General features: G+C 37.0%; 1 protein-coding gene across 4 annotated transcripts in view; it reads right to left on the bottom strand.

Annotated features, from left to right (window-relative positions):
- CCDC50 (coiled-coil domain containing 50) overlaps positions 1 to 24,207 on the bottom strand; it is a 145,672-nt gene that overhangs the window by 94,833 nt on the left and 26,632 nt on the right. For all 4 annotated transcript variants that reach the window (XM_057501172.1, XM_057501179.1, XM_036933185.2 and 1 more), the window contains exons 2-4: positions 12,009 to 12,071; positions 11,062 to 11,188; positions 6,885 to 6,975 (exon numbers count right to left, since the gene is read on the bottom strand). In XM_057501172.1, the coding sequence (XP_057357155.1) occupies positions 6,885 to 6,975; positions 11,062 to 11,188; positions 12,009 to 12,071 (281 nt within the window). The remainder of the gene's footprint in view (positions 1 to 6,884; positions 6,976 to 11,061; positions 11,189 to 12,008; positions 12,072 to 24,207) is intronic.

The raw sequence follows: 24,207 nt of genomic DNA, 5'->3' as shown, positions 1-24,207 counted from the left end.
AGACATAAACATGAGTGACCTCTTCTTGAACATATCTCCCCGGGCAAGGAAAACAACAGCAAAAATGAACAAGTGGGACTATATTAAGCTGAAAAGCTTCTGTACAGCAAAAGACACCAACAATAGAACAAAAAGGAACCCTACAGTATGGGAGAATATCTTTGAAAATGACACATCCGATAAAGGCTTGACGTCCAGAATATATAAAGAGCTCACACGCCTCAACAAACAAAAAACAAATAACCCAATTAAAAAATGGGCAAAGGAACTGAACAGACGGTTCTCCAAAAAAGAAATACAGATGGCCAACAGACACATGAAAAGATGCTCCACATCGCTAATTATCAGAGAAATGCAAATTAAAACTACAATGAGGTATCACCTCACACCAGTAAGGATGGCTGCCATCCAAAAGACAAACAACAACAAATGTTGGCGAGGCTGTGGAGAAAGGGGAACCCTCCTACACTGCTGGTGGGAATGTAAACTTGTTCAACCATTGTGGAAAGCAGTATGGAGGTACATCAAAATGCTCAAAACAGACTTACCATTTGACCCAGGAATTGCACTCCTAGGAATTTACCCAAAGAATGCAGCAATCAAGTATGAGAAAGATCAGTGCACCCCTATGTTTATCGCAGCACTATTTACAATAGCCAAGAATTGGAAGCAACCTAAATGTCCATCGATAGATGAATGGATAAAGAAGAAGTGGTACATATACACAATGGAATACTACTCAGCCATAAGAAAAGGGCAAATCCAACCATTTGCAGCAACATGGATGGAGCTGGAGGGTATTTTGCTCAGTGAAACAAGCCAAGCAGAGAAAGAGAAATACCAAATGATCTCACTCATCTGTGGAATATAAGAACAAAGGAAAAACTGAAGGAACAAAACAGCAGCAGAATCACAGAACTCAAGAATGGACTAACAGGTACCAAAGGGAAAGGGACTGGGAAGGATGGGTGGGTAGGGAGGGATAAGGGGGGGAGAAGTAGTGGGGTATTAAGATTAGCATCCATAGCGGGGTGGGAGAAAGGGGAGGGCTGTACAACACAGAGAAGACAAGTAGTGATTCTACAACAGGTTGCTACGCTGATGGACAGTGACTGTAAAGGAGTATATGGGGGGACCTGGTATAGGGGAGAGCCTAGTAAACAAAGTATTCGTCATGTAAGTGTAGATTAATGATTAAAAAAAAAAAAAAATGCAGTTCCTATGTGGTGACCTCTAATGAGTTCTACACAACGATATAAAGGACATATAAAAGTGTAGGCAAAGGGTCTGTTTGTGTTTATACAGAGGATCAAAGCCTAATTTGGCTACCCCGAAAATGAACTAAGATACGATATGAAAAAGAACTTCCAACATCAGCACTCTCGGGAAGACTCATGACAGAAGATGATCAGAAAAAAAAAAAAAAAAAAAAACTTCAACAAAGATCCACACACTGTCACAGGTGTAGATGCACTCATCCCACCAGTTCCTGGACTTGCCATGGGAAAGATGAAGGAGATATCTAAGCTGGCCTGTGCATGCAGTAAAACAAAAATTGGACTGGATCTATACTGTTGGAACTCAAACAAGAATTAGGAGAAGTGCAAATTGTAGCACTCCAAAATCTTACAACCACAGACTATTTATCGTTAAAAGAACGTATGGGATATGAACAGTCCCCAGGAATGGGGTGTTCTAGTTTATCTGAATTCTCTCAGACTGTTTAAGCTCAGTCGGACAATATCCACCATATCATAGATAAGTTTTCACAAATGCCTAAGGTGCCTAACTGGTTTTCTTGGTTTCACTGGAGATGGCTGGTAATTACAGGTATGCTTTGGTTAGGTAACTATATTCCTATTATGTTAATGTGTGTGCACAATTTAATTAGTCGTTTAAAACCTATCCATGCTGAAGTTACTCTACAAGAAGATATGCCAAAGAAATAATCAATCTTCCCAGGTTTTCTTCTGCCTGCTACTTCTGTAGCTTTTCTTCTTCCTACCTAATCACAACCTTTAAATAGAACTCATGCCACATGTCGAATTTACCGAGTATCATAATTCTTCCAAGTGGTAAAGACACCTCAAGACAAATGCTGGGCATAGAAGCCACAGGGCATAAATATGCAAAGAAGTAAAAAGCTAACCTTTTCAAACAATAAGGCTTCTCTCTCACTTACCAACTTAACATTTCCCTGTATGGCCCCGGAAGATGACTGGTTAGCCAGAGACGGGGAAGATTCCTCAAGGGAGGAACAACCTAAGACAGGCACAGTCGCAGGGGGCCATCTGGTGAGAAAATGGGGAGCAGCAGAGGTGAGGCTTAGAACCTCCCCCCTCATGTTCTGAGAGAAATCTTCTGCATACATGGATGTTTATTGCCCTCGGCTAGCGCGGATTAACACATAGTCTACAGGCACACACCTGATCATCTACATTTGCTCTCTTACAACACTAAACTCTGTTTCCTACCTTTATCTCGTATCTACCTACCACTTCAGCATTTTATTAAAAATAATAATAATAGAGAAATGTGGTATCCACATATAAATCAAGTTTAAAAATCAAATGAGTATTCATATTTGAACTGACTGTTTATAGTTCATAATGCATTAACAAAACTGAAAGCTTCTGTGATGACTGCCCTTGCACTGTTCACCATGTAACTTATTCACTATGTAAGAATTTGTACTCCATGTAAGAATTTGTTCGTTATGCATCAGAAGATTGGAGACTGACGAAAATTGGGCTTGGGGTGGATTAATGATTGTGCATTGAGTATTGACCCCCCTATACAGAGATTTGTTGTGGGTAACAACTATTTGATCAATAAATATGAGAGATGCCCTCACAATATATATATATATATATAAACACACTTCCAATTGTAAAATAAATAAGTAACCGGGATGTAATGTATAGCGTAAGGAATATAGTCAAAATATTGTAACAACTTGGTATGGTGATACCTGGTACCTAGAAATATCATGTATATAAATGTTGAGTCGCTGTGTTGTACACCTGAAACTAATGTAATGCAATGCTGTTGTCAACTACCCTTCAATAAAAAAAAATTAAAAAAAAAAAAAAAGTGGCTCAAAAGTGGGGAAAATGGATTACATTTGTCAACAGTAAATTTACTTTTATAAGATAAAATTCATACCACTGGAAAAATTATTCATTAAATAGGAAATTATATGTTTCAAAGAGAAAAAAAAAAAAAAAGAATATTATGAAAAAGTACCATGGTTCAAAGTAGATTAATTTTTCATGTAAATTGGTTACTAAATTTATTCCTGAACAGTTCATACTATAAATTACTTCAAATTTTTATACTAGTGCCACAGACTTTTCATAATATGGTCATGCTAATGTTTACTTAAGCACTTAAAAACTTCCTAAAATAGTTACACATACACATATATTTGAGCCCAGGTCCAAACACTATGTGTATCCACGGATATTCACACACACACACTCACACTTAAGGGTTTTATTAAAGAATAACTAAATTAAATCAACTAAACATACATTTCTCGGTCTTACCAACAGCACTGAAAAATACTTACACTGTGACTAAGGAGAAAAACCCCAGTGGGATTTGTCTGCTTTTAATAATTACAAACTCATACAGTCCAATATTCCCAAAGGCTACAAGCCCCCTTCAACAGGGCACCTAAAGAGAAATGCAACTACTATATTCAAGACACTGTGTAAAAGAGAGAAAAAAAGGAAGGAAGGGAGAGAGAGAGAAAGGGAGAAAGAAAAAGAACAGGGGGGAAGGAAATGAGAAGACACAATGCTGGTAAGAATACAGAAAGTTTTCTTTTCTTTTACTTTTCTAAATCTGTCTCTGCATGGAAGCGCTACTTTCCTTCTATCTGTGCTCTGTATATATACCATAACAAAGCTAGAAATGCTAAGTCACTCATACTAAGTTGTGACTCTACCTCTCACGTACAATGTTGTTTAGAAAAAAATCTCTGTCCCAAAAGGAAAGGGGCCTTGGATTCTATATCTGGTTGGGGAGGGTTAAAAACTACTCGAGAGTTGACCCAAAAAATCTCTAAAAAAGAACCGAGTGAAAATTCACTGAGGAATTTTCCACTCTATTGGTTAATAAAACTTATTAGCTAAGCAGACTCTACAGGGAAGTAAAAGAGCATAGAGGGAAAAAAAAAAAAAAAGAATTAGGTCAGTTTATGCATAACAGGCAATGTTTTTTCAAGAGTTGGCCAGAAAAATTAGCACTATTGTCCGAGTCCCAGATTTCTCTATGAGGCACCCTGCACTAAGATAAACAAGCATTATGATAAATCCTTCAACAACAAACTATACTCATGCAAATTTTGTTCATTTAGTATTAACAGCATACCAGTCAGCTGAGAGTCACATTTTTCTCTGATAAAAAAATATCTTGGCATGGTACCTAAATCTAATTTAAGGCATTAGCTAAAAAGTCAAAAAGTCTGAATGGTATTTTTAAAGGTTAGTCTCACTAAATAAAAAACTGGGAGATTTTTCATTTAATCTCTCCCCAGTACTGGGGAAAAGGGAGTATTTCAGTATTTCAGTAGCAGTGGATGCCCAGGTAGTGGGAATTCTGTAAAGGCAAGTAAACTCCTGAAGATCCCTCAGATCACACCATACTGGAATGCACTTAAGCCCATTTATTTTCCACCTTTTAGTCAGCATGTATCCTTATTTAAGAGAAATCAGAGTTGTTTTATTATAAAGAGCAAAATGCAGGGAAAACACCTGGCAAGAAAGCAAAACAAAAGAGCAATTATTAGCTTAATATGTACCAGAGGCCTTATATATGTGATCTCATTTAAAGCTCACAAGAGCCCTTGAGGGTATGCACAATTAATCATGACTTATCTATTTTGGAACCTGAGGTTCTGCATGGTTAAGTGAGAGGCTGAAAGCCACAGCTAGACGTTTAAGAGCTGAGATTCAAACCCAGGAAAATCTAACTCCAATGTTTACATGTTTTATGTTGTGTCACAGTATGTCAGAAGTGGTCAGTCAAGGGACCTGAACTGTATAACTGTTTCTCTGTAATCATATTATAGCTTGGGACCAATCAATTACTTCTTCAAGCATTAATTTCTCCCTCTGAAAATGGAGCCAATCACTACACTGCACACAGTGATTTCTGTACACAGCACAGTGAATACTTTACACAGGAATACCGTAAGATTATTTACTGTGGTTGCTATTTAGATTCTACATGCCTAAAATAAAGTGTTTTGGTTTCTCCTTCTATCCAATTTTTATGTGAATGGGGGAAAAAAAAATCACAGGACACGAGTAGCATTTATAAGAAGCCAACTTCATTACTCTGTTATTTTTAAAACAGAAGCTTTCCTGTCCACAAAATATAATCACTTCTTTCAGTTCCCAGTTTTATCCTCAAAGCAGCCTTGACTATAGAAAAGCAACACATCCTGTAGTAAAAAAGAGCTCCTATGATGAAAACAGGAAGGATAAAAAGTAATCCCTAATTCTCACTTATAGTTCTGATTATCACATAATCGTGGTTTGTTTCTTAAAGAAACAGCTATATACACACACACCAGATGACACACTCACCTGGCATGGAACAAGGAGTCTTGCTAACTCAGTAGGAGGATGACTTAGTAGGAGTAGCAGTTTACTGATGAACCTCATCATACGTATTTAATAGGGTGATCATATTGTGCTGGTTTGCCCAGACAATCCCATTTTATGTAATTAAAAGTGTCCCCCCTTTAACACTGACAAGTGTTTCTGAGTATATGGTCAATCATATGGTTATCCTACTATTAAAAATGATCAATCATTTTCTTCCTTAATATAATTAAAGACCGTCACCAAGAACAGCACAACAGATGTGAAGCAAGGCAGACACAGGATCAATGCAAATTGAAAAGGCATTGTTTGTAACAGATGCTGAAAAGAAGGACAAAAGCAAGTAACGGTTAACTGCAAACTGAAGTGTTTTTACAAACCAAATACTATTGCTAATTTTAGTGATTTTCATCTTTAAAAACAATGTAATTTAAAAATACATATAGAATCAAACAGATTAGAGTTCTTTTGGGCTGCATAACATAGGAGAGTGAAATCATTAACAAAATAGAGTGAGAGCAATGAATACTCCCTGACTCCTATTCAGGTGACACTCAAGGCCTGTTCTTTCTAAAGTTAAGGAATACCCACAGACAGACACCCTATATTGGGTTGAATTGCATCCCCTAAAAAATTTCATTTCTACTAAGCACCTCAGAAAGTGCCCTTATGTGGAAACAGGGTCTTTACAGATGTAATTAGTTAAAAGGCAATCTTACTGGATTAGGATGAGTTCTCAATCCAATGACTGGTGTCCTTGTAAGACAACAAGAGAACATAAAGATGCAGGGAGGAAGGCCATGTGACAATGGATATAGAGACTGAAGCAATGCAATTTTAAGCCAAGGACTGCCAATGATTATCAGGAGTCACCAAAAGCCAGAAAGAGGCAAAGGATCTTTCCCAATAGGGAGCATAGCCCTGCCAAAGCCTTGATTTAGAGTTCTTAAACTCCAGGACTGTGAGAGAATAAATTTCTGTCGTTTTAAGCCTTCAAGTTTGTGGTAATTTGTTAAAGCAGCCCAAGGAATCTAATCCATACCTTATGTCAAATTATTCATATCATCTTTTAACATTTCCCCACTTAGATCAAGGGGCAATAAAACAGTGGTCCACGGAGAGAAATACTTGGACTATATAACCCGAAAGAGAAAAGTTCTGCTGCCCATCCAGCAACCTTACATGGAGCCCATGGATACAGAAGTAACTGCTCCAGAGCTGAACAGCCCTTCCTCCAAGCAGTGGAGGTTAAGATTAACTAAGTTGTACCTCATCCTTCTTCTCCTGAATGCGTTGTCTTTCTGCCTCAATAGCCAGCTTCTCCTGAATTTCCTGAGCAATTTCACAGTCTTGTTGTTCACTAAAAAACAAAGGTGAAAACAATATGAATAAGGAACGATTTTTCCTAAAACACAGTTTACTGAATACTCACTATGAGCCAGGATACATTTTTATCACACTTAATCCTCACAATAATGATGCAAGGAGTATTGTCATATTTTACAGATGAAAAATATGAGATCCAGAGTAGGGAACTAATTTCCCTAAGATCACAGATAAGTAGCAGAACCAAAATCTGATCCCCAGACACTACAATGGAGAGCTCCATGCTTTTTCTACACTACCATATCACCTTACCCTACTGGGGCCTTTTTTCCCAAGATTCTGCAAAGGAGATGTACATTATGAGATTAATATCCACAAATATCCAATATACATTATAGAGTACACAGAAAAAAACTGTCAATAACACTATGGTCTTCTAGAGGTGATGGTATGACTTTAAAATGATTTTTATAAATTTTTTTAATTTGATACCTTTTTTTCTGTTTTAATAATGTTTTTAAAAAGAGGGAAAATGTATATATTCCCCAACTTCAGTTCCCAATAGGAACCTCTCTGGTTGATATAGTTTTCTTAATACTCTGACCACTAAGTAAACCAAATGTTGTAATACTGTTACTACCATAGCTTTGTTTTGTTATGGCATTCAACAAAGATTTTAAAAATACCTGCTATGGTCCCAAAACTGCTTAACACTGAGGACACAGAAATGAGTAAATCTTTATCCTGCGCTCAGCAGCTCACAATATATTTTGGTGGGAGAAACAGACCCTTTATAATAGCACCTCTAAAATTGCAGTTCCAGCAGAAAATAGGGTTTGGGATGGCCACAAGTACACAAGCCTTCTAGTTTCAGGTTTCAAGAAAAGCCAATGGGCAGCTTAAAACTCCAGAATGAGGCAGCTCTGGGGAGCGAACCTTCACAAAAAAATTATTGAAAGAGGAACATAAACATGCTTACAGTTTACTATCTAAAGAGGAACATAAACATGCTTACAGTTTACTATCCTAAGAAAGAGGAACATAAACATGCTTACAGTTTACAATCTAAAAAAATGCTGGAATAAAATTACAATAAACTTATATGCTATTTGTTAAACAAATACATCCTCTTATTCTTCCTACTGACAAATGAACTTAAAACAATCAGTGAAATCTCACTCTTGAATGCATATTCCATGTTTAATGGCAGTCATGTAACTGAAAATTATTGAGGGAGTGGGGCAATATCCTAATTTCTCTGGAGGAATCAAAGCCCATATATTCTGTTCTAACAAAATTGAGACTCAGGATAAAAATTATTCTCATTTGTAGAAGGGAATTGGCACTTTCAATATGTTTGGAAATACATAGACATAGATGAAGATAGATGTCTATACACACATGTAGATGTGTATGTATGTGTGTATATACAAACAAAACAAGGGAGTTAGAGAAAACAAAACAGAGAGCACAGGCCAGAGATAGCAAGACTTTTTGATTCAAGAGAAAATCTCCGGACAAGATGTCTGTCTGCACACCTGATTTCTGGTCCTACCACTGATAAACAGTGAATCATGCCCTCTCATGTCATCTTATCAGCTTTAAAAGTTTTTAGACTTAATGACTTTTGTGTACAGGTCTAGTATTTTAGGATTCTTAAACTATTCAAACCAAATAATTGAAAATAAACAAAAATCTACTCCAAACAATTATTTATATATCCTCTTTTTATTCATTATCTTCTAATAGTTAATAATAATAATACACAAATTCATGGTCTTAATTTTCAAAGACTTCTCTATATGGATCTCCAAAACTAATGTAAGATCTATACAGAAGTAAGCAACTACTAACTACATATAAGGTGAAAAAAGATGGGAAGAAAGCAGAAGCACAGCAACAAAGGCAAATTTAAAAAAATGCTAAAGGCACTAGTGCCATAGAAGATGTATAGCTTAGTAGAGAAAATAAAGTCAAGTTTAAGCTGAGTTTAATTATTCCAAACCCTATTTCCAAGAAGTACCAGTTCTAGTTCACTCAGTTAATTATACAGAATCCTGGGAAAACAAAATCAAATGGGAAAGGATAATCAGTAATTGGTATGCCTGACTTCAGATGGGGCCCCAGGATACATACAGACTGAGTGAAAGATTCCAGTTCATTAGAATCTTTAGTATTTCATCCTTCCCTTAATGTTCAGCTATGAAAATTGCCAGGGTGTGAAAACTGAAAAACTTCCTTTCAAACTTACTTATGCTAGCCAGGAATACCTCCAAAACCCTGAAGTCCTGGGCAGAAATTAATACCTGGTTCTTCTCTAATTTAGGACCTATAATCCACATTCTCCTAATCCTGATGTATACTTTACAGTGGTCTGTTTCCATAATGTCTTCATAACCTCATTAGACTCACTATCATCACCCTAATTCAGGATCTTTAACTGCTGCACCAGCCTTAGAATTGACCTTCATCACAGAGAATTATGAATAAGGTAAAATGCAATGATCTAGAACTCTAGAGTATTCTAGCTTTGGCTCTCATCTTAACACTGCTGGTGAAATCTGTCTCTTCTCTGTTAACACTACCCTAAATTCTGGCCTCATCATCTCCCTCCTCTACCATAATCATTCATTGTCCTAAACTTAAGCCTTGTCATCTCTTAATCTGACCACTGTTCAAAAGCTGCTGCCAATCTTTCCCCTCCAAGCTTTTACTTATCCAGCCCCCAGAATAGGGGAGTCCCTAAAGGAAAATCCCAAACTCATTGGTTCCCTATTGTTCATCCTATAAAACCTACAAAGTCTACATTCCTAAAAAACATAACCTTTATGACCTCTTGGCCCAGCTTGTGACTACTTTACCTGCCTCCTCTCCTACCTGTGTCCCTAGCTGTACTCTCACTCCAGCAATACTGAACATCTTGCAGCTACCATGAAATTCCAGGTCCTTTCACTTCTTACCTTAATAAGTGCTATTCCCTCTGGCTAGAATGGTTTTCCCTGGTCATCACTATAAACTCCTAATTAACCATCAAGTTTCAGATTAAATATATCATCTGTATTGGGGTAGTTTTCCCAGTCTCCTCTCTTGTCATATGCATGAGATTTATTATTCAATTCTCTGCATCTTGTGCGTGTATTTCTAGATACAGAATGCTCAGAGTTTCTTTCAGAGGCCCTTAATGGCAATGGGCTATTTTTTATTATTTTACCTCAGTGGTTTCCAGTGCCTTTCACGGTGTCAGGTATAGCAAGAGTCGGTAAGAGTATTTATTACAAAATAAGAAAGCTGAACAAAATGGTGAGAAAAGTCATCTCTACAAATAGTAAAATAGCAAAACTTCTTCAAAGGTAGCAAAAATCACAGTCTTTCCTGGATATTTGAACATGACAACTAAAGTAAACTGAGAAGTACTTTCATGTCTTCCTTTGCCCCTTCCTCCTCAAAACAAAACATTGCAGTTAAATCCACCATTAGAGATTTAGGTATAAGAGCCCCTCTCAAAGAAGAAATGTGCCCTGTGAGCTTTTAAAACACTGACAAAGAGTAAAAAGTCACTATGCTGGAAGAGACCATAGACATGATCTTTCTATTTATCTGACTATTAAAGGAGAAGACTGAGAAAGAACTTTTGTCAAATGCTGAACTTATGAAGAAAACTGAGTGTGCAATTCAGAGCTTTCCAGAAAGATTCTGTCTCTACCTGAAAAGCAAGGAGTTCAAGGAAAATAAGAAACAGAACACCATTAGGAAATAGTAAAATAATCCAATATGACTCAAAGTTCTTCGATACCCAGTTTTTCATTAGATCCCTCAAACAACCTATAAAGCAGAGGGGACAGAGAGTATTTTCCCTGTTAGAGGTGAGGAAAATAGATTCAGAGAGGTGAACCAAATGGCTCAAAGTCATACAGTTGAAAGTGCTGAGTTCACAGCAGCATCCACATGTCCCAAAACCTAGTGAAGTGTTCCAATAACAAAGAAAACTTTTCAAATCAAAGAAAACTATGGAACAGCTAAAATAGGATTTGTAATCTAATAGTGCAAGAAATCAGAAAGACGGACAAACAGCCTTTTTCTCTGCCCTGGCACAATTCCCTCCCAATTCCCAAATCCTCACAGGTCTTTGTAGTGCCTCTGGAGCTGAGCCTGAGCTTTCAGATCTTCCTCTTGGAGCTGCTTAGCCACCTGGAGATCATGCTGGACCAAACGGTTCCGCTGAATGTTCGATGCCAAATGATGCTCAACTGGACAGAAAGATTGAGGAGAGGAATTACAAAGCCTTGGCTTGTTAATAATAAACCTCAGGATGAACTTAAGAAAAGCTTTTCCATTAAAAAGAGCTTTACATCCATCAATCCTATTTTATGCTCTCAGCAATGCTGTGTAATAGGCAGCACAGGAATTAATTCTGCTTATCTTTCCATAAAGTAAAAAGAGGATCAGAAAGGTTAAGTAATTTGCCTTTGGTCACATGGCCAAACAGTGGCAGTGCTAGGACTTTTACACAAATATTTTAAAGCCAGAGCCAGTGTCCTTTCTGCTCCACAAGCTGCCACTCTATTCTGAACTACATTTTTCAAAACTTTTATACTGATATATGTATTAATGATTCACAAATTATATATTCACAAATATGTGTTTTTATATAACACATATAGCTTAGATTTACTTTCCATACATACATAAATATTTGGACATCACCTGGGAAAAGATGTTCAGGCCCCTCTACTAGGAAAAGGAACAGATCTCTATGCCAGCATTTTACACGCCCCAGATACAAGGATAACGAGTGTCTCCCTCCTACAATTCTAAAGCAACAGAGATGGTTCAAGGGGTCCCTCTTTTCCTTCAGTGTATCCAACAGGTTTTTAATCCCAGGCAGCTGTCTTATTTCAAAATGCCCAACTTTATTATTTACCCTGGTGTCCTGTCATTTGCCTAGACAAACCCTGAGGATGGATGGGTAGCATATTTCAGTGACTCTGCCTCACCCAAAGAAACCTGCCTCAGAGCTACCAGTAAAGAAGAAAACTGATGGGAGTGTGAAAGAGGGCCATTACTCACTCTCCTGTTCCTGCAGGCTGTGAGCCAGGGTGTGGTCCTCTAGGACAGCAAAATCTCGGCACACTGCATAAGGAAGGAAGAGCAAACAGGAAGACTCATTGGTAGTATTTTAACATAAAAAGAAAAGGATTTTGTTTACTTCAAAAATCAATTCTAATATTTTAGGGTGATACCAACTTTATAACTGACAATGCACAAAATAGCAACCAGTGATTATAAAGTCTTCATTCACAAAGACTCACATAGTGAAAGGGCAAGCTCCCAGATCCTATTTCAGCCAATCAGAGCTTAGTCTCTCTCCAGTCAGCAAGAAGTACACCCACCACCCCTAGACCCTGCCAACTGACCAAAGCCATGACTCATCACCCCCCCAACTACCCCCAGGCCCAGCCAATCAGCCAGAGCCACGGCCATCACCCCCCCCAAACCGCCCTGGAAACCCATAAAACCTTTGTTCTGGGGAAAACGCGCTCTCTTTCTCTGGCACCTGGACACTGTGTTGGCCCGGGTGCTCGGGCTAGCTCGAATAAAGGCTCTTTGCTTTTGCATCCGTGTTGGCTCCTTGGTGGTCTCCTTGGGATTCACAACTTTGGGCACAACACGGAGGAGTTAAAGGAAATCTAGCTTATGCCTCACCCATCTGGGATTCAGAGGATCCTCCCCCAGAGACTTATGTCCCTAAGGAAAAGCACAAAGCACACCTTTGTTAGTCCCAAGGGTAGGAGATCTGTACACATTTTTTAATGGGTCCACGCCCACAGGTACGAGTTAGAACTGGCTCTTTAGGTCTCTCTAAATGTAGAGCTGCCTAAAAAGAATCTGCAAAACAAAAGGAAATGAGAACCTGGGAGTATACAGGAATCTGCCACTAACTTTGCGTCCACCTGAAGATTCAGGCAAGGGCATTTTGGAAGCAATGGGAAGAGACCGTCTTCAAGGTCTATTCTACCCCAAAATGCAATGCTAAACCTCTGCTTCTTAAAACAAACTTAAACACAAAACAATTCTTATAAAGAATTCTTATCATGAAAAGTGCTGTGTTATTTGTTTTAAGGATATATAGTTTAGGTGATATGTTCTTACTCTATTCCATACATGTAACTCCCATTAAAAAGGAAGACTCCCCAAACCCTCAGACTATTGCAATGTGTTCAGACTCATGAAACTGTCCCCGAGGGCTTACCAAGGGTTATAAATTTGTTTCTGCAGCTTTGGATTTGCCTGTGAGGACACTTAACTAAAAGAAAATGAAAGAACACTCCTTTGCCATTCTTAGCACTATGCATGTTCACATATACATTCCCACGGCCCCGTCCCTCAGAAATAATGCTACAAAAAAGTAGGCAGATCTTGGAGATGTCAAGACCACTTTGGAATGGTTTAATGGTAAATTTACTTTGCCTAAGAGTCATATTAAACTGTGTATGACCTGCTTGCCTCTTGCTAAATGTAACTGCAAAATTAGTATATAATTCCAGTATTTAAGTCCTGTTCTTTTGTCAGATATATTCTCAGAAAATTCTGACAACTTGGTCCTAGTGAGACAGAGACCTTGGGTGTAGTCAGAGTAGGGTGAGGGCCTCAGGAAAAAGCAAGACAGGATACTTACAGTTAAAGCAATGTAACAATCGATGTAAAGTCCCTATTGAAACTGTGTTAAGCATTATGCAAAGTCAAGGTCACACTAATTCTCTAAGGTAAAGATACCAGACTAGGCATATAGACATTTTCAGTGAGATCAGTTAAAAATTAAAAGGCCAGGAGCAACTTGGCCTGGAATGTTTGAGTGTTCCGCAAATAAAGAAGGGTATCTCAGCATAACCTGTGACTTCACTGTAAAGAGCTAGCAAACAGACAACAACCCAGCCCACCCTGGGGGCAGGGCAGGTGGTACAAGTCCATACCCTAAGCCCTTTATCAGTTCCCAAAAATCCTCAACTGCCTATAAATCCCCTAGACAACGCACCATCCCTGGCTCTCTTGTCCCCTCTGTCCTCTCACTGTATCTCTCATTAAAATCCTCTCCCTGGCTCTCCTACCTTGGGTGTTTGCTAAGTTCATTCTTCGACTCCACAAACAAGAACCCCGGCATCACTAGTTACTCTGTATTTCACAGAATGAAAAGTACTTTCAAGATGAGCTAGTTAACACTTTTGTTTAATAAGTGAGGAAAACAAGGACAAGAAAGAAGAAAGGGCTTATTAAGGCTACACATTGTGACAAGGCTAGCAGTCAGTTTCTGAGCCAGCAAGAACTCCTTCCTCTCTGGACACCAGGACAGGCCTCATGGACTACAGGCAAACCATCATCAGAACAACTAAAAGGAGATATTCTTTATTGACCATAATGCTTTCTCTAAAACACTTGGCTAATATCAAACCAATTAGTATCAGTCAAATTAATATCAATTAGTTTAAGAGATATGTATGGATATAGTTCATAAAAAGCAAATATTCAGAATGAATTAGCCAAAGTGAATGTAATCAAATATTGTGCATAAGAATGCTTTATAATACTGCATTATTTGAAGCATTTCTATTATACCACAAAGGCTTATGTTTGCATACTAAAGACAGTATTACTTTTAGATTAATTATGGTTAAATTATTTTTAGATTAATCTAAGTGTTTTTCAAATCATAGGTGACAACCTATTATTAGATCATAAAATCAATGTACTAAATCGGAACAAGCATTTAAAAATGAATAGGCTAAAAAACAGTATTACACAAATAGTACAGTAAACTATGGTTTGGAGAACTTCAGTTTTATAGACACGAACACACAGGTATATCATATATATCAGGAAGCAATGTAAAACATTCTGTAGAAAAGTTTAAAAACCACTTTTACTTGTTATTTGGACAGAAAGTTATGACAAAACACTATATGTTTTTAAAAAACATGCTGACTAAAGTAGAAAATTATAAAATAATTGCAGTTTTCCATGTGGATCACCATATGAAGAACCGCAATTTTATTTATTTTTTTGCTTTAGTCAACACTAAAACATTAAAAACATGATGTTTATAGATACATACACCTGCAGAAAAATATATTTTTTAAATATATGTCATTGACACAAACTGAATTTAGAATAGTGGTCACCTATAGAGAGAGAGGCAAAGAGGCAGGAATGCCTTCCACCTACCTATATGCTGTTCTGTTTACAAATAAAATAGAGAAGACTGAAGCAAATGAGGCAAAATATTAACATCTATTAAAGTTGGGTGGTAGGTTCCTTGGTTTGTATATTCCCTATGTTTTTTGTAATGTTATATATATATTTTTAATTCTATATATAAATTTTTTTAATCTACATATTTTATTTCATCCACAGTATATATTGCTAAACCATAATAAGCATGAAAATATGTTTGATGTATCATTACAGGTACAAGGAACTTATAAACTACTGATTACCTTAAAATAACTCTTCTCAGTCATTTTTAAAAATATTTAAATAGCAAGATTGAACTATTTTCAATTATTCTGATTTTGCCCTAAATCTTGCAGCGGAGGATGACATGGTACACACAACATATGGGTAGAACCTGAGATATGAGAGAACCCAGATGTTTAATGACTACAAAGAGTACAAACACACACACACAGAAAATTCTCTGATTTAGCACTTCATAGTTTACCAACAACTTCCAAATGTATCTCATTTAAACCAAAATAATATGTGCTCAATCCACAATTTCTTCAGTATCCATTTCTTTCAAGATTTACCCCTTTCAAGATCTACCTCTGTATTGTCTGCATTGCTGCTCTAATACAAGCTGGAAAACAGTCACACATCCAGTCACTTTTTTAAGTCAGTAATGGGGTTGGGAATTACAAAAAACCTCACAGCCAGGCCAAGTTCAGAGCCTGAATCTCTGCTCCTTCTCTAATCCATTCTACTTTGTAGTAAACAGTATAAACAGTACTAAGCATAAACAATATAAACTCATCTCACTACCTTTTTCTCCAGGCACATTAAAGATGAACCACTGGACCCTGGGCTTTTATTCTCCCACTTCTCAAATTTTTGCCCTTCCATGTTCACTTTCACTCATCCCAATTTCAGGCTGATCTTGCCATTAAGCCAACCTCATCATTCTCCTTCACTCCCAGCAGACCTCAGTGGTCATGTAGCCCCTTCCCTCCGGCCCAAACACCTCCCCAAAGTTAGGTCAGGATGATTAAGCCTCTTTTAAAGACTGATAACCATGCAATTTTATTTCCTTACTTAGAAGAGCATAAGCAGGTAGAAACACACTTTATCCTTCAACTTGAGCACACAGCTGCCTCTCCATCCAGACGCAAACTCTTCAGGGCAGGGACCTGTGGGACTCATCTCTGCATACAGTAAGCATGTAAGTATAGCATATAGTGAGACTTCAGGAGATGCTCATTAATAGAAAATTGAAGACTGGTCAATAAAGTCAAAGAACAGTAAGAGTTCTACAAACAAAGAAAAAAATAATGTTATGAATAGAATTACGCTCTGCTGTTATGACTGAAACCTCCCCCATTACCATTAAAAGAAATAAGGCTTCAGTGATTTTTTAAAATCCAGACATATATACAGGTATATAGAGAAGTTGTTACATTAAGCCAAGCAAGTCTCAGAAATGGGAAATGGGATATATGTGTGTGTGTGTGTGTGTGTGTGTGTGTGTGTGTGTGTGTGTGTGTGTGTGAATGCTATTTATTAGTAGCAGATGGAATACATACATATATTATGTCTGTAACATACACATTCTTCTTCCTTGAAGAAAAAGATGATTCTCATTCATCTATGCATCCTTCTAAATAAAGCAATGGCATTATTTATATTAAGCTAAGTGAGATAATATACTCTAATAAATGTTATATAAAGACCTATAGAAAATTATTTGAAAGCATAAACAATGGAGCAGAGATGCTTGTTATAAACTGGCAGTAGGTGCAAGGAGTGGAGGCAATTTGGGCAGAACTATCAGGAAGCTTTAAAGGAGTTAACATACAAAATGAACCTCAAAGGAAGGTGAAAACTGCTAAGGGTACAAGTAGTAAACATTCTTGGCAAAGGGACCAATTAATTCTTATGAACTAGAAGAGGAGAGAAGAAGCCATTCCTCTTCAGTCAATTCTTTTACCCACATCCCAACATTTTACCTTTACATGCCTCCACCCACATTAAAATGCCTGGATTAATAAAACATTCACTAGAAACTATTTCTTTCAAAAAGGCATCTGTATTGCCTTTTATGTTCTGGCATAATTTGGTGAATTATTCTGGGTTTGTGTAAAGGTTATCAGTAGCAGATGGAATACATATCCACCGCTCTGAGAGCAGGGCTTGTGTTGGGTGTCTTTTCTTCTGTACACATGAAAACACCCTCCATGAATTAGGAAGATGTTCCAGACACACATTTTGTCTGGAAAAATTTGGTAATGACAGACAGCTGTAACTGACACTGATACAGAACTTTGTAAATTACAATGAATTTTCACATTCATTCCTCCTAGCCACCTGAGGATAAAGGTTTTATCAATATCCTCATTTTACTCATGAGGAAACTAAGGCTCAGAGAAATTAAGGGGCTTGACAAAGATAACCCAACAATAAACAAGTGAACTGGAAAACAAACTGAGCTCTTCTGGCCCCAAATACTCCTGCTCAAAGAACTCTTGGAAGTGCTACATCTATATTTCATTATGTCAGAAAGAGTCATATTATTAAATACTAATTAAATAAGACAAATACACATTAGGTTCTTTGAAACGGAGGATGAAATAAAATTTAGGTAAGGGTGGTATGTGTGTTCAGAAGGTGGGTTTCAGGACCCAAAATAGAGCAATAAAAAAGGGACACAGTTTATACTCTGTCTTTCAGTCTTTCAGTCTTCCAAGAATAAGCCTCTAGCAATCACAGTTGGCCTGTTTTTTAATTCTGAAAAACCAGGACAATAAAAAGTTCCTTTCATCTGCACAGTGTTTCATAGATGCCCTAAAAGAAGAACCCTAGGTAGTGACTGTAATGGAAAATTCCAAGAAAAATCTCCCTTTGGGATCTAACCACCTCACCCAATAGCCTCCATTATCCATCCAATATCAGTGAGTTTCCTGCCCTTTGTGGGAATATTAATGAATATTAGACTACCATGTCTGAGATATTAATGACAATTTGAACTAAGGAATAATGACATATATAAATCCCAACACATCTGTTTGCTACCCTAAAAGGAGTGTCTCCCTAATTTATTAAAGAAGAGTTTATTCTATTTAAAGCTCTAATAAAACTGCGTGAGTAGATGAGAAACGGAATGCAGAAAAACTGAAGAAATCTCTTTCTAATGCCAAAATCTTTGACATTCTCAGCCTAGCGAGTTATATATATAGGGACTAAGATGACATCAACATCACCACCACTAAAACCAACACCAAAAGCAAACCCCACCCCCATCACCACCACCATCATTGGTAAAGCAGCAGCCAGGGAGATTCTTAATGACGCTCAGCTATGGACTGCAGACACTCTCCTAACCATCTGCCCCAATTAATGAGTCCCAAAATAGCAAACTGCTTTAAATCACTTTGACAACTAAAATTTCTCACTTTCAGGCAAAAGGCTGAAAACAATGAGAATAATATCTAAGTAACGTATGAGCAATTAATTTACTACAAAATAAAGAGTAACTGAAATCTTTGATCTGTCCTTTAGTGTCCTAAAATTTCCATTTTGTTAAAGTTAACAACGTCCAAGTACAGTATGGCAGAGGGAGAAGAATTCACCTAATTTTGGCTCATGCAAAAGAAGTAAAACAACACAGACATTCCACCTTCATTTACTGTGTTTCTACTTGAAGTAGCCAATGACAAGGCTACTTTTCTGATCAAATTTCCAAAGCCCCTGTTCTTTCCAATATACTGTGGTTATTCCATGTCCAGGAGCTAGAAAATCCTTCTGAGCAGAGATTTATAATTAAAACAGACCCACCTGTAGCTATTATCGGATAATTATCCCCCCTTACTAAAGTACCCACAAAGTACACATAGATCTTGGCAATTCCTTTAGGAAAAACAAAGATTTCCATTCCATACATTGCACAAATTACTGAAGTATCAAGCATCATGTCCAAAATTTCAACTGTTTGGAGATTTTTATGGTTATTGATTTTGGTTCATGTTTTTAGTTGTTCGGTTGTGGGTGTGGAACAAAGACAATGGGAGGATCTTACGAGTCTAAAGGAAGCTTTGGCCCCACTCCACAGATAGCAGGGGTAACAACCCCATTCTATCTGCATAAGGAACCCCTGCAATATCTAAAATATTCATAATCAACCTTCAAAGACCTCATTCAAACGTCATCTCCCTTATTAAACCAATCCTCTAGGACATACAACCAAAACTATCACGACTGAGTCTCTCATACACCCAGATTTACTGATGCTTTTTTTTCCCAGTGATCTCATAGCATCTAGTAAATACAGTACTGCAGCACCAATCATGTTATGATGACTTTTAGTCATCTGTTTCTCCAGCATACATGCAAGATCCTGAAAGGCAGGACAAATCTTATGGATCATTTTTCTTTCCAACAGTTATCCCAGTGCCTGAGATAATGACTTTCAAATAAATATGGAAAGGAGAGCTCCTGAGAAAAACGATGACTAGTATAAATGATATATCAAGAAATACTGCATTTTTTTGTGGATATAATCTATCCACATACTTCAGCTCACCTAAAACAAGGCTAAGGAGCTGCACATCTACCCACCATGCTTTAAATGACAGTAAAGTGTTTCTGATTCTCTCACTCCAAATTCCACATATATTCCAATGAAAACATTAATTACCTGAGAGAATCCTGGAATACCTAGAAAGGTGGTACACTCAGGCAGGTGGCCAATTGTTAGTCCCTTTAGTCCACAATTAAACACACCACTCTATGAAGAAACAATGCCTCTGAGAGTTGGAATAACGTACCAAGGATCACAGTTAAATAAGTAGCATTTCTAAAATTAAACCCCAGGACTATGAAAAATGTGTGTATACATAAGGACATGTTTGTTAAGCTCAACAACCTGACAGGGTGCACAGGATATATGTGGCATTTTGAAGAAGAGAATGTGATGTGTGCAGAGGTGCTGGCAGGAACTTTTGGAATCTGGAGCTAGTTCTCCTGAGTCATTTGTTTGAGAAAACTGTCCCATGTCCTCAGAAGTCTTCTATAGTTGCAGGTTGCTGAACAGCCCTGAAAATTAAAAAATGCTAGGAAAATAAGGTGAATGAAAAACAAGTCAAGGTTGACAGAAAAGGAAGTAAGGAAGGGAGGAAGGAGTGGGGGGCGGAATCTTGAAAAATCTTTCCAACAGGTAGACATTTTTGGGGTTAATTTTTCTGCCACAAACATTACAGAAACATTAAAAGCTACCCTTCTCATAAAAAGCTCTACAAGGACCAGAACAGTAACTCAGTAATCTTCTGCAAAGTTCTACCAAATATCTGATTTGCTAAAGTCACCACCTTGGTTAGAAAACCAAATTGTGTTAGAGTATCAAGAATCTTTAATGCCAAGGAAATATTTCCAAGAATATTAAAGGCCCTTGACAGGTTTGGTTCCGAAGTTTCCTCAAATATTTCTAAATTTCAGTCAGTATTCATTAAAAGGTACTAAGTGATACATCACTTTCTTAAAATTATAAAACTGATTATCAGAAAGGGTTTTAGTAGTTGTCAAGTCAAGCCTTACCCTGTCCAAATAATCACCTGGACTCCTCTTAAATATTTCAGTCACAGGAAGCCCACTTCCTTTCAACACAACCCATTTTCAGACAACAATAAATAAAATGATCTTTCTTCAGAAGGCCAAAGCCTGCCAATCTATAGAGATTTTCCACTGATCCTACTTCCAGCCTCAGAGCACTCATATTCCCTAGAGTTTATATGCGTGCTTCTTAAAAATAATTGGCACTATGGAGTCTGTTGTTTTACACACTCTATGGATGACCACCTTTGTGACACATCATATGGAACTATGTACAGATAAAGTCCTAAAGGGACTCTCCGCCATACAGGCAGGGCCCAGAGCTGATCTTACAAGCTCTTTTACAGTGTACTGACTATAGGTGACATACCTGACTTTTCAACTTAAATTTTATTTAGAAAATACTAGAAAGGATATTAACATCAAAATCCTAACATTGATTATGTACTATAGGATTACAATGGAGTTTATTTTAATTTTTAAACATTACTTATTTTCCAATTTGTCTACCATGGAGTCTTATTATATATAATCTTTTCACAGTATTTTATAACAGTTCCTAATAATTACAATCCTTTTCATATTGTAATATTTTATAATTTTACAATACATGTTTTTAATCTAATTTAATCATCTAAACAGTGAAACAACAAATATTAGGAAAAAATGATTGCAATAGCAATGTTTTATTGATTCAATTATACTGTTTCCTTAAGGTTACGGAAAGTTTTTATTTTGTTTTGTTTTTAAGGAAAAGGTATGCTAACAAAAACAAAGTCCACTTGAGACCCCAAATTTGTATCTGATCTTTCTGAAAACCAAAACAAGCAGGGAAATATGAAAAATTGTTTGGTTCTCATTACCGTAAAAGAGAGAAGTAACCCTAGTACTTCACTGGAGAGAAATGTTTCATGTAGCAAACATGATTTAGTTATAATGCTGGAACTAAACAGGAAGCACTAAATTAGAGAATGGACATCTTCAATAGTTTTAGCATAATAGTTCTAAAAACATGCTTACACACACACACACACACACACACACACACCTTCACCAAAGCACAATAGATGTTTTAAAAAGCAAAACAACTGATTTAATCCCAACGTTTCATTCTGATGCAACTTATCAAAATAGGTTCCCGAGTTGTTTTTTTTTTCCCCCGAATTCAAATATAAATGAAAAGCTCAGTAACCCAAACCACTTGTTTGGCAAGTCGACACATTATAGCTAACCACTGACACAGTAGATTGAAGGCAAGTGGGTTTTGAAAATGCTGAGATAATGTTAACCTTCAAATCTGAAGTACTACTTGTGATTTAATATCACAGACCATCTACATTATTATCAGAGTACAGAGTAACTGGGTAACTTATTGGAAAAGTAAAAAGGGCTGAGTCAGAAATTTCCATTTGACAGGGTAAAAGGTGAGGGTGAGGGAAATAGTAAAAAAAAAAAAAAAGAAGGGTGGGCGGAGATAGCAGGGTGGAAACACAGCACTTTTTACTCATCCTGGTAGAGCTGTCAAATAGAGATAAGACATTCCATACAGAAATATCTCACTCAACTTGTTATAAATGATAAAAAAAAAAAAAATACACTCAAACAACCTCACAAGCTTTCTGTGCTGCAGGCATCCACATTTATAGACTGGTGCTTTGAAGCCAAACCTTTTTGTGTTGTCAGTAACAAAATAAAAAAGCTACTCAAGAAACTCAGACCTTGTCAATTCTCAGAAAATGCAGATATAGACATTAATGCCAAGCACTCAAACTGAGCTTCCTTTCTCTCAAGAAACATCCCATAATCTCAAAATGAGCTCCATTCAGAAGTCACTTAGGGTGAGTCCCCAGCAAACGAATGCTCGGGTTCCTTCTGTCTCTGCATCCCACCAAGTGCTCACTAAGGCTTTCTTCAAAGCCCCAAGTGATGTGCATCTACAGGAAAAAGATATTAGAACAGATTTCCTTAAACTAAATCTGTATGTTCTCCACTGATCCATTATTATCAACACATCATTATTCTATTCCACTAGGGTCACAAACATTTGTTTTCACACTGTATGTAGTAGCCACTAGTCACAGGAAGCTATTTCTTTAAAATTAACTAAAATTAAGTATTAAAAATTTCACTCCTCAGTCTCACTAGCTACATTTCCAGTGCTAAATAGCCACATAGGGCTGGTACTTACCATTTTGGACAGTACAGAACATAGAACATTTCCACCATAACAAAAGTTCTTCTGGACAGCACTACTCTAAACGATAATTATAGTGTGACAGACAGGTAGGGCTAATTTAGACAACTGGATCATTTAAAACCATTTTAACCATTGTTGTGTGTGTGTGACGTTGTGTGCATACACACACCACACACACATGCTTGTATTTTAACCAACAGACATAACTCACTTTGCCAGTATGCACAACCAAGGGTCTTGAATATATTGCTGGTCTTGTGTTAGCGACCAATTTATCTTTAAAGTGCTTCTATTTCATGATTCTTATGCTTCTTTTTCCTCAGCCCTAAAGTGATGGTAGTTTTTGTTAACCTCAGCAGGGTGAAAAGATCAAGAGCTTTTCTGTATTTATCAAGCAACCACTGTGCAGATATAGGCACAGAAACAAGGTGAACAAATACCCACTTGGAAAGGAAGTGATCTGGTATTCAATATAGTTAAAGGAATTCAACTCTGGGTAATACAACTACTATTGATAAACCCACCAGATCTCTAATACTTCACCAATCAGTTACTAAAGAACTCTGAATCTTGATTAGCAAATGTGTACATTTGTGAAATTCAACTGATCTTGAAAATTAAACTGACCACAAGTAGAGAAACATTCTCCTACATTTATTGTCTTTGATGCCTTCTTTAAAGAAAAATTAATTTTACAGGGGTTTTCCACTTCAGGACAATTCATGAATATATGAATTAATACAGCTTTTTAATAAGTAATTAAGCTTAACATCATAAAAATGATTTAAAAGCACTCTTGCTCTTAACATAATTCAGTTTATTTTTAAATGGATTTATAAAATTTCAAAATTAAACACAAGAAGATGACTATCAAAATTACACTTAGAAAAAGATGAAACTATAGAGTGTTTTCTGTAAGTACACCCACCACACAGAGCACTGGTAACATGAGATATTCAGTGAATACTTTTGCACAAGGATGCAGTACGGTGTAACCAAGAATCCTGATTTCAATCCTCGCTCTAATACTCCATAAATTAATAATCTTGATGCTTACCTGTAATATGAGAGTAGTAACAACCACTGTAAGTACTTGAGCACTGCAAGAAAGTCATATTAATTTTAAGAAGTACTCACAACCCAGACATATATGGTCAATTAATATTTGATAAAGGAGCCATGGACATACAATGGCGAAATGACAGTCTCTTCAACAGATGGTGCTGGCAAAACTGGACAGCTACATGTAGGAGAATGAAA

The sequence above is a fragment of the Manis pentadactyla genome, chromosome 1 (assembly GCF_030020395.1).
Source record: "Manis pentadactyla isolate mManPen7 chromosome 1, mManPen7.hap1, whole genome shotgun sequence".
In the NCBI taxonomy this organism is placed as follows: Eukaryota; Metazoa; Chordata; class Mammalia; order Pholidota; family Manidae; genus Manis; species Manis pentadactyla.
The sequence above is the reverse complement of the archived record's forward strand: the minus strand, read 5'-3'. Positions and strand labels throughout refer to the sequence as shown.